Consider the following 11,892-nt stretch of genomic DNA (forward strand, 5'->3'; position numbering starts at 1 on the left):
GCACCCGCTGAGTTTCTCCAGCTTTTTTGTGTACCTTCGATTTTCCAGCATCTGCAGTTCCTTCTTAAACAAAATGTTCCCAATGTTGGGCGAGTCCAGAACCAGGGGCCACAGTTTTAGAATAAAGGGGAAGCCATTTAATTCAATTCAACTTTAATGTCATTGCACAAATACTAAGTATGGGCACAATGAAATGCAGCTTTGCGTCAGTCCGTAGTAGTAGTGCAATATAGAAATTTAAAAAAAAAATATACATAATAATCAAAAATACAGAATAATTAAACAATGGGGACGGAGGGACCGGAGAAATCTATCGGCGGGACTCCGAGTTCAGCAATGTGCTGGTATAATTGTAGAAGCTGTTCCTCATCCTACTGGTACGAGACCTGAGGCTCCTGTACCGCCTCCCTGATGGGAGGAGGGCAAACAGTCCATGGTTGGGGTGGGAGGGGTCTTTAATGATCTTCCCAGCCCGTCTCAGACACCGTTTTCGGTGGAGGGCATCCATGGCAGGGAGCGGGGCACCGATGCCGCATTTAAGACTGAGGTGAGAAAAAACTTTTTCACCCAGAGAGTTGTGAATTTTTGGAATTCCCTGCCACAGAGGGCAGTGGAGGCCAAGTCCACTTGATTTAAGAGAGAGTTAGATAGAGCTCTAGGGGCTAGCGGAATCAAGGGATATGGGGAGAAGGCAGGCACGGGTTATTGACTGGGGACGATCAGCCATGATCACAATGAATGGCGGTGCTGGCTCGAAGGACTGAATGGCCTCCTCCTGCACCTATTTTCTATGTTTCTATCATGTTCGGCATAGGCATTGTCAACTGGACTGCATCTAGCTTGTCCAGTCCTTTTATAATTTTATATGTTTCTATAAGAAACCCCCTCATCCTTCTAAACTCCAGTGAATACAAGTGGTTGACTGAAGTGATATACCTTCAGTCAACCACTGTGGCCTCTCCACATGATTCATGTTCAGAAGAGGGAGGCTCAGTCCCGGGCAGATTGTTTTGCATTCCTATCATTGCCAAGGTCAAGTATGCAACTCTGACACCAAACCGCACATTTTTGGCAGAAGCACAGAAACATTGTCGTTCTATTATTTAAAATACAGATTCTCAATGTTACACAAGATACAACATTTCACGGCCACAATATTTTATTGCACTCTGACACAATATTAAAATAACAATCGAGAAACATAAAAACAATAAGATAGGTATTCAGAAAATTCATTCAGAAAGTGAGAGTCTGTTTTTCCTTCTCCTTAGTCTGTCATGAGAAGCATTGGTGCAAGATAATTCTCAGCCGCTGTTTATTTTGCCAGGGTCTGTAGTACACACTGTTCCACGCGTTCTTCTGGATGTCTGCGTTGACTTTTCATTTTCCATGGAGAGTTTATACAAATGACAGGACATATTGTTCAACAGATAAAGGCGTTTTCAGTTGTTTGGTTTTTAGAGATCATGGGAACAGGCTCTTCGGCCTACTCCAACCATCGATCGCCCATTCAGTTCTATATTATCCCACTTTCACATCCACTCCATAAGCATCAGGGGCAATTTACAGAGGTTGATGATTGATTACCGCAGGTGTCAGGGGTTTTGGGGGGGGGGGGGGGGGGGGGGGGGGGGGGGGCCCCCCCGGCGAAAGGCAGAAGAATGGGGTTGAGGGGGAAATAGAGAGAGAGTCATGAGTGATACAGTGTAGAAACAGGCCCTACAGTCCAACTTGCCCACACATGTACCAGCTACACTAGTCCCACTTGCCTGCGCTTGGTCCATATCACTCCAAACTTGTCCTATCCAAGTACATGTCTAATTGTTTCTTAAACGTTGGGATAGTCCAAGCCTCAACAACCTCATCTGGCAGCTTGTTCCATCCACCCACCACCCTTTGTGTGAAAACATTACCCCTCAGATTCCTATTAAATCGTTCCCTCTTCACCTTGAACCTGTGGCCTCTGATCCTTGACTCTCCTGCTCTGGGCAAGAGATTCTGTGCATCTACCCAATCTATTCCTCTCATGATCAGGTCAGCCATAATTGAATGGCAGAGGAGACTTGATGGGCCGAATGGCCTAATTCTGCTCCTAGAACTTATGAACGACAAACCCTCACATCTTTAAGATATGGGAGAAAAACTGGAGCACCCGGAGGAAACCCACACTGCCACAGGGAGAAAGCTCAAACTCCACACAGACAGCACCCGAGGACAGGATTAAACCCTGGCCTCTAACATTGTGAGGGGGCAGCTCTACCAGCTGTTACTTAGAAAATGCAATATCAGATAGCTTAATTCAATAGAGGGTCTCTCTTTTTTTTCCCCAAATGAGTTTATTGGCACTGTGAAATATTAAGGCAGGTGAATTACGAGCAAAACCATGGTGTAATCTGCCTGTGGTCTGTTGTTGAAGCAACACCTATGGGAATGTAATGCAGGAGCAACAGTGATCACACGACTGTCCTCTGTGTTTTCATCAGGGAAACTGTTCAGGCCAACCATTAGTAAAACTCCAGCGGTAAAAACCTTCCACCACATTGCACAACTGAAGATGGACACAAAATGCTGGAGTAACTCAGTGGGTCAGGCAGCATCCCTGGAGAAAAGGAATAGGTGACATTTTAGGCCGAGACCCTTCTTCAGACTGAGAATCAGTGGTTACAACTGAAACCAACTGGGTTAAAGACGACATAAATATTATATAACAAACAGTGGCACAGCGGTAGAGTTGCTGCCTTTTAGCACCAGAGTACCCGGGTTCGATCCCGACTACAGGTGCTTGTCTGTACGGAGTTTGTACATTCTCCCTGTGACCAGAGTGGGTTTGCTCAGGGTGCTCAGGTTTCATCCCACACTCCAAAGACGTAGGCTAATTGGCTTTGGTATCATTATAAATTGTCCCTAGTGCGTGCGGGATACTGCTAATGTGTGGGGCTTGCTGGTCGGCGCGGGCTTGCTGGGTGGAAGGGCCTGTTTCCACGCTGTAACTCTAAAATAAACAGCACAATCATAGAATTTCACAATTATATTTCAGTCTGAAGAAGTGTCTCGACCCGAAACGTCACATATTCCTCTCCATAGATGCTGCCTCACTCGCTGAGTTCCTCCAGCATTTTTTGTCTACTTTCGAATTTGTCCAGCATCTGCAGTTCCTTCTTAAATAGCATAACTATAGAATTGATTTGGCCAAAAGTAGCTGTGATACAGTGGAGAAATGTAGAAAACAGTAGAAAATAATTTGATCGCACTTAGCTAGGTCCCAGAGTTTTAGAATTCTGTTGTATTTAATCAGGTCACCAGGACAAAATCTTAGGATATATTTATCATGCTTGCCTTGACACCATTCTGCAGATTTCACAGATAGGGAGTGGAAGTCCCAGGTTTATTAATCAGCTCTTTAACCTGAATACTTTCATCCTCCCTAGAATTCAAAAGGTGATGTAGCTGGTTTTGAAACGAGGATGATGCATAATAATATATCAATGGATCAAAACAACAGCTCACACTACCTAGGCACACGCACAGCATGTAGACAAAATAAAGGGTATCACTTGGTTCAGTTGAAAAATGGAGAGAGTGTATCAGTAATACGATATTGGTCGGTGTAAAACAGACAAGAAACACACAAAGTACAATGATAGCTAAGAAGAAGGCACGTCTCTTCCCGTACGGGTTTACTGCACTGGCTGAGCGGAGGGTTGAGATAATTTTCATGTAACAGGCTGTGGTGACGACCAGAGGAATGACAAAGAAAAGAATACACAAACTGGGAAAGTAGTAGAGGGAAAAGGTGTGCAGGACAGGGAGAGTCAGCACATCGTGGCAGGTTGTGATGTTGAGGTTGGTGACGTACACACTTTGTTGGGTTAAGAAGAGAGGCAGAGCGCTACAAATGGAGAGGAGCCACGCCACGAGACAAAGCCCCGCCGCGCGCCGGCGGCTCCTCCAGGAGGCCGATTTGATGGGGTAAACCACGGCGAGATACCGGTCCACGCTGATGCACGTCATCAGTAGCACCGAGCTGCACATGTAGGCGTAAAACCCACCGGTGACCAGCCGGCACACAAAGGGGCCGAACCCCCAGTCGTTGCCAGAGAAGTGGTAGGAAATCTTCAGCGGAAGGAGCAGCACAAACAGCAGGTCGGCTGCAGCCAAGTTCATCATGTAGATCGCTGTGGGTTTGGTGAGGCCTATTTTGAAGATGAACACCAGGATTGCCAGCAAGTTAAGAGGCAGGCTTGCGGTAAACACAAAGCTGTAAATAAAAGGAATGACTACTGTGGTACCTAAACCCGTCAGGTATTGCCTTGCCACGTCCGAAACTTTCACTTCGACTATTTCATTTCTCTGCCAGCTATGGGGGTGATTTCCAGGAATGCCCCGTCTCGACGCAGGCACGTGTGCGCTGTTCTGGGAACTGTTGCTTTCGTGGATTTTGTGATTTCGGCTTCCTCCAAAGGTTTTGGGAAAGATTTTGCTTCGGGAACTCGAGTTCCTCTCTGAAAATACAAGAACAATTTTTTATTTAGACACGTTTATGGAGCAATACAGTCTGGCCTTCGGTCGCATGCACAGCATTACACAGATCCACAACTTCAATACAATACAATTCTGAGGCTTAATGTTAGTTTCGACATGCAGCACGGAAACAGGCCCTTCGGCCCACCGAGTCCACGCCGACCAGTGATCCCCACACATTAACACTATCCTACACACACTAGGTAAGTGAACCTGGTGCGTACAATGCCCTCCATAATGTTTGGGACAAAGACCCATCATTTATTCATTTGCCTCTGTACTCCAAAATTTGAGGTTTGTAATAGAAAAAAAAAAAAATCTCATGTGGTTAACGTGCACATTGTCAGATTTCATTAAAGGGTATTTTTATACATTTTGGTTTCACCATGTAGAAATTACAGCTGTGTTTATACATCGTCCCCCCCACGACAACACCTACGTCAACCTGCGACAGCAAAATAATGTCACCACGGTCGCCCAGGCCTGTGCCTCTTAGGTGATTTTTAGGGCAACTACAGGCGACTGACACAAAATTTTGAACATGTTGAACATTTTTCGGCGACAGTGGCAACAATTCTTGCTGTCGTAGGTGCTGTTGTAGGCTGTCGCCAGATGTCGTAGGTGAATTCCATTAAAACTAGTCGCCTAAGTGGGATAGGCCCATTACTCAGCAGCTCTGGAGAACTAAACATGCCATCTTTTCATCTCCAAGCTTAGTCCACAAATCTGCCAACGAACACGCCCCTGTGTGGGAAGGAACCGAAGATGAACACAAAGTGCTGGAGAAACTCAGAGGGTCAGGCAGCTTCTTTGGAGAAAAAGGATGGGCGATGCTTATGGTCGGAACCCTTCTTCGGACTGCTGAAGACTAAAAACACCCCTCACCTGTATCCACCTATCACTTGTCAGGCCTTGCCCTGCCCCACCTATTTTCTTAGCTTCGCCCCCTCATTGTAGTTAGTCTGAAGGAGTATCTCAACCCAAAACGTGGCCCATCTGTGTCTTCCAGAGATGCTGCCTGACCCACTGTTACTCCAGCACTTTGTGCCCTTTTGTTGTTGTAAATCAGCATCTGCAGTTCCTTGTTTTCAGGAAAAAGCTGTTTGCTATTAAGCACCAAGACGGATAGAAATGTCTTCATCTAGAGTAAAGCAAATCCTTGGATGATCCCAATGAACAAGTGTACCAGAGGTCAGCCTCTGGGTATATTGAAGATGGATCAATATGTTTGGTTCAGGTTTATTATTCTCACGGGTTATATGGTTATATGGTTATATGGAGTACTGAGGAACAGTGAAAAGCATTGATTTGAATGCTATACAATTAAATCAGATAATGCTATCCATAACTGCAATCAGGCCAAACTCCAAAGTACAACAGGTAAAGCAAATGGAAAATACTGTGCAGGATCTACTGTATGTTTGAAACGCCTCTCTCCGACCTCAACTACTACCCCTCTCCACCCTCTCTCCACAGTTCACCAAACCGTTTCAGCTTATGCTACAGAATCACTGAACAACTGCTGTCCAAAAAACTATTTCTACTCTTTCCCCTCCCCCCCACTCCGTGCCTTATCTTGTCTTCAGCTTTCAAAGGATTCAAAAGATGCAATGGCTTTTACCCCAAATATCCTTCACGTCACGGCATTTCCTGCTACGATTATTCTTCACAGAAAACTATTTCTTCTAATTGCCTTTTAAGTCATTGTGAGCAACGATAGCTCTTCATCATTGACATCACAAGCAAATTCTTTCCCCAATTGCCTTCAAAGTTTTTCGTTCATTTAAAAAAAATCTATAACTTTTTTTATAAACCTACAATTCTTTGCTCTTGTAGAAACATAGACTTAGAAAATAGGTGCAGGAGGAGGCCCTTCGGCCCTTCGAATCAGCACCACCATTCATTGTGATCATGGCTGATCGTCCCCTATCAATAGCCCGTGCCTGCCTTCTCCCCAATAACCCGTGCCTGCCTTCTCCCCACTAGCCCCTAATCATTGTGCATCTAATCCATTTCTCATACGTCTTAACTAGTAACTAATACTTTAGTTTCTCTCCTTGACCAAATCAGTTGTGTTTTCCCCACAAACTAAATAACAATAAATGCCGGGAAGATAAAAGGCAAGAGAATCACAAAGAGATTCTTGTATTGCTATCGCCCTCCCGACCACAGGAAGTCCCGGGGTATTTACAAGGCTGTCATCGAAACAATGGATAGACACAAAAAGCTGAAGTAACTCAGTGAGACTGGCAGCTTCTCTGGAGAAAAGGAATGGGTGACGTTTCGGGTCAAGACCCTTCTTCGTAACCAAAACAATGGAAATGTAGCAGACAAAATTACCCATGGCCTGGTCCACAAATATCCATGTGGCATCCAGATCATCCTAACTTCAAGTAACCCCTGCATCCCCTTTCTCTCCGTCCCTCCCCCACCCTAATTGTTGTACTAATTCCACTGTCACCCTGGTGAGTTTCATTGTCAGTAACTCGTTTTCATCTACCCTACAGCTCACAATGGTCGGTTTCTTTTAACGCTGTTGTATTTTTGCGCATCTTTCATTCATTTATTCTATATCTCTCTACATCACCATCTACATCTCTCGTTCCCCTTTCCCCTGACTCTCAGACTCGACCCAAAACGTCACTCATTCCTTCTCTCCAGAGATGCTGTCTGGCCCGCTGAGTGACTTCAATTTCTGGTGTCTATCTTTGGTTGAAACCAGCATCTGCTGATCCTTCCTACACATCAGTTTTTAATTATTGGTTGAGTTCGTAATACTGGTCTGGATTCCAGGAAATCTCTACAGTTCTACTATGAAATAGTGCCTTGGGGCCATTTATCTCAGCTCGAGAAGACATATGGTTTGATGTCTGACACATCTAAAGGGCAGCACCACATACACTGATGATATCAGCAATGCATTGTAGCCTCAGCTCAGCTGTTCTGTTCTGTTCTATTCTCTGACAATAGACAAAATTGCAGTTTTGGTCCCTTAATTGCAGTTTTGGTCCCCTAATTTGAGATAGGACATTCTTGGTATTGAGGAAGTTCAGTGTAGGTTTACAAGGTTAATTCCCAGGATGGCAGGACTGTCATATGCTGAGAGAATGGAGCAACTGGGCTTGTACACTCTGGAGTTTAGAAGGATGAGAGGATATCTCATTGAAACATATAAGATTGTTAAGGGTTTGGACACGATAGAGGCAGGAAATATGTTCCCGATGTTGGGGGAGTCCAGAACCAGGGGCCACAGTTTCAGAATAAGGTGTAAGCCATTTAGAACGGAGTCGAGGAAACACTTTTTCTCACAGAGAGTGGTGAGTCTGTGGAATTCTCTGCCTCTGAAGGCAGTGGAGGCAGGTTCTCTGGATGCTTTCAAGAGAGAGCTAGATAGGGCTCTTAAAAATAGTGGAGTGAGGGGATATGGGGAGAAGGCAGTAACGGGGTACTGATTGGGGATAAACAGCCATGATCACAATGAATGGCAGTGCTGGCTCAAAGGGCCGAATGGCCTACTCCTGCACCTATTGTCTATTGTATATTAATAGGTGCAGGAGTAGGCCATTCGGCTCTTCGAGCCAGCACCAGCATTCAATGTGATCATGACTGATCATCCCCAATCAGTAACCCGTTCCTGCCTTCTCTCCATAGCCCTTAATTTCATTATCCCTAAGAGCTCTATCTAACTCTCTCTTGAAAGCATCCAGAGAACCAGCCTCCACTGCCCTCGGAGGCAGAGAATTCCACAGACTCACAACTCTCTGTGAGAAAAAGTTCTGGAGTGAGATTGGAACCCAGAACAGTCAAACTAAAATGCAGGAAACGGGGCCCCAATATTTTACTAAAGTAAAATAGCTCTGAGCACCATGTTACAGGAAGGACATGGTCGAGTTGGAACGGGTACAAAGAAGATTTACGAGGATGTTGCCAGGACTCGAGAGTCTGAGCTGTAGGGAGAGATTGAGCAGGCTGGGACTCTATTCCTTGGAGAGCAGGATGATGAGGTGGTGATGTTATGGAGGTGTATGATGAGAGGAATAGATCGATGCACAGAGTCTCTTGCCCAGGGTGGAGGAATCAAGAACCAGAGGACATAGGTTTAAGGTGAAGAGGGAAAAGTTTTATAGGAACCTGAGGGGTAACATTTTCACACAAAGCGTGGTGGGTGTATGGAACGAGCTGCCAGAGGAGGTAGTTGAGGCAGGGACTATTGCAACGTTTAAGAAATAATTAAACAGGTACATGGATAGGACAGGTGTGGAGGGATATGGACCAAACGCAGGCAGATGGGACTAGTGCAGAAAGGACATGTTGGTCGGTGTGGGCAAGTTGTTTCTACGCTGTATGACTAATTTAATTAGTATAGAACAAAATAACAACAGAAATAGAATCCCCATAAAGCACAAAATCTCTTGAGCCATGTCCATTATTCAATAAGATATTGGCATCAACTCCAAGTCCGCCTTATCCTCATATCCTGACATCCTTAATCTCTAAAAGTTGTAAAAAATACTTAATGACAATGTCATTTTGGCAGCTCCTTGGTTCCTGAAAACATCACACTGACTTTTCTCAGCAGCCAACTACGACACATCATATCAGTAAAAAAAACTCCAACCTAATGAATAATCTCTAAATTAATAGCTGCGCATGATTCATATGGCATTCCGCACTTACAAAAGTTTTAATTATAGTGCCATTCTGACAATGTGATTTTATCATAAGAATGTATTTTTCAAGACCTATTCCAAGATTTGTGGATGTAATCTAAGTTTATTTTTTTAATTAATTAAAAATAAACTTTATTCAAGATTTTCTTTTTTTTTAAAGGTACAAAACAAGAATTGTGCAAAATTAGTATAGAGCAGAGTTGGGAAGTCATGATGCAGTTGTACAAGACATTGGTGAGGCTGCATCTTGAATACTGTGTTCAGTTCTGGGCACCGTGCTATAGGAAATATGTTGTCAAGCTGGAATGGCACTATAGTCAGTGTCTTTCCACTACCTTTACCTCTCCAAGCCTGGCACTCCCTCTACCAAAGGTACACATTTTTGTGTGCCTTCGATTTTCCAGCATCTGCAGTTCCTTCGTAAACACTCCTTCTGCCAATGTCATTTGGCAGCTACTTGTTTCCTGAAAACATCACATATCCATTCCCTCTGCCTGGACCCGCCGAGTTACTCCAGCACTTTGTACTTGCTCAATACTCAATCCGCTGTCTCTGGCGTCTCCACTCGGAGAGACCTTTGCTACAGCCCTCTCACATACAGCCAGCCAACCCATCCGCAATTCGAGACACCACATTGAACGAATAGGTGACGTTTCGGGTCCGGACCCTTCTTCAGACGTCTGAAGTTCTTCCCGAAAGAACTCTGAAGAACTTCAGGTAGACACAAAATGCTGGAGTTACACTAACTCAGCGGGCACAGGCAACATCTCTGGAGAGAAGGAATGGGTTGACGTTTCGGGTCGAGACCCTTCTTCAGAATGATACATATTATAAAACAAACAGCACAATTAAACAATTCATTTGGCCGAAAGAACTCTGAAGAACTTCAGCCGTCTGAAGAAGGGTCACCCATTCCTGCTCTCCAGAGTTGCTGCCTGTTCCGCTGGGTTAGTTACTCCAGCAGTCTTTGTGTCTATCTTCGGTTTAAACCAACAATTTGCAGTTCCTTCCTACACAACTGTATTTGACACTTCCTTTAGAGAAAATGTCCATTACTCCAGCATTTTGTGTTTATGTCACACTATATATATATATATATATATATATATATATATATATAAATTGGGGGAACAGCCCCAACGGGTCTGCACTTGGTCTAGTATATATATAAATATAAATACAATCTTTCCTTCTTCTTCCCCTCCCTTTACCAATTACCCAACCCCCCACCCTCCCTGCTCACCGGACTGTTGAGCGAAGCCCACGGCAGCCAGAACCATCCATATCACCAGCAACTCTGTCCGGGACATCCCGTGTGTGAAAGGTTTCGCCCCAGTCCCTCTCCACAAGCGAAGACCAGTCCGTTAACCGCCTCTCTCCTCTTTTTCTCCCCACCACGGTTTTCTCTTTTGGGTTCACTATTTTAACCTCAAAAGCTTATCCGTCCACTTCAGCTTGCACTTTTCGTTTTCTTATCCAGTTGAACGCTTCCCGAATAAAGATCCTCGTGTGCGTGTTTGGGGAGTGTCCTTAAAGGGGCCAGACCTCTCCCAGTTAACCATCGCCACACTGTGTTCTCACTTGCCAACTATGACTACCCCCTTCAAGCACTAAGCGCTGAAATACCTTTAATAACAGATATTGGTGTAAAATAATGCAGCTGTCGCCTTCCAACTGGTTAGAGAACATGCCTTAGAGTCTAGACAGGAACCCCTTCCATCTCCATTCCAACTGTGTGAACCCAACCAGCCACACGCCTCCAGTAAGGTTCAGTTTAGTTTATTGTCACGTGTACCGAGGTACAGTGAAAAGCTTTTGTTGCGTGCTAACCAGTCAGCGGAAAGACAATACATGATTACAATCGATCCATTTACAGTGTATTGATACATGACAAGAGAATAAAGGGCCTGTCCCACTTACGTGTCTTTGGCACGCAAATTACGCGACCTCGTGGTCGCGTTGAGCCGCGACGGTCCTGCGAAGGTCGGGCGCGATTACATGCGTACGCACAGCCGTCTGGAGCGCGTGACGTCATTTGAAGATGGACACAAAGCTGGAGTAACTCAGCGGGACCGGCAGCATCTCTGGAGAGAAGCTATGGGTGACGTTTCGTGTCGAGACTCTTCTTCAGTCTGAAAAGAAGGGTCTTGAACCGAAACATCACCCATTGCTTCTCTCCAGAGATGCTGCCGGTCCCGCTGAGTTACTCCTGCATTTTGTGTCTATCTTCAATTTTCTTGGCCCTGCTCTGGGAGTAGAAGTGGGGGCGGATCCGGACCGCAACGGCCGTGAGCCCCTGGCCGAGTTCGGCGATCGTTTGCCTGCTTCTACTGCTGTTGAAAGTGAGACGTTGCGTCGCGCCAGGGTCTTGGGCCTGTCCCACTTTGACCATCAGTTCCGTGACAGGCCGTTGGCGCGCGAAGATTTTGTTCACTACAAAAATTTCAGAGCCCCGCGTGATGTCGCGCACAACTACATACCCCTCCACGCTTCTAAGTGGGACCGGCCCCGCGCGGCCATACGATGCCCGTACGCCTCAACGCGACCGCGAGGTCGCGTAATTTGCGTGCGAAGGACACGTAAGTGGGACAGGCCCTTAACGTTTAGTGCAAGGTAAAGCAAAGCAAAGTCCGATCAAGGATAGTCCGAGGGTCACCATCTTATCTGATACCCGCACCAGCTTCAGACTCAATACCTTTGT

At 45.4% G+C, this 11,892-nt stretch overlaps 1 protein-coding gene across 1 annotated transcript; it reads right to left on the reverse strand.

Annotated features, from left to right (window-relative positions):
* Positions 1-3,054: 3,054 nt before the first annotated feature.
* Positions 3,055-10,738, reverse strand: LOC116971451 (proteinase-activated receptor 1-like). Its single transcript, XM_033018620.1, has 2 exons — positions 10,435-10,738; positions 3,055-4,502 (listed from the first exon to the last, which is right to left on the reverse strand). The coding sequence occupies exons 1-2, from the start codon at positions 10,499-10,501 to the stop codon at positions 3,358-3,360; spliced, it is 1,212 nt and encodes a 403-aa protein (XP_032874511.1). The 5' UTR covers positions 10,502-10,738; the 3' UTR covers positions 3,055-3,357.
* Positions 10,739-11,892: the final 1,154 nt, after the last annotated feature.

The sequence above is a fragment of the Amblyraja radiata genome, chromosome 3 (assembly GCF_010909765.2).
Source record: "Amblyraja radiata isolate CabotCenter1 chromosome 3, sAmbRad1.1.pri, whole genome shotgun sequence".
NCBI lineage: Eukaryota > Metazoa > Chordata > Chondrichthyes > Rajiformes > Rajidae > Amblyraja > Amblyraja radiata.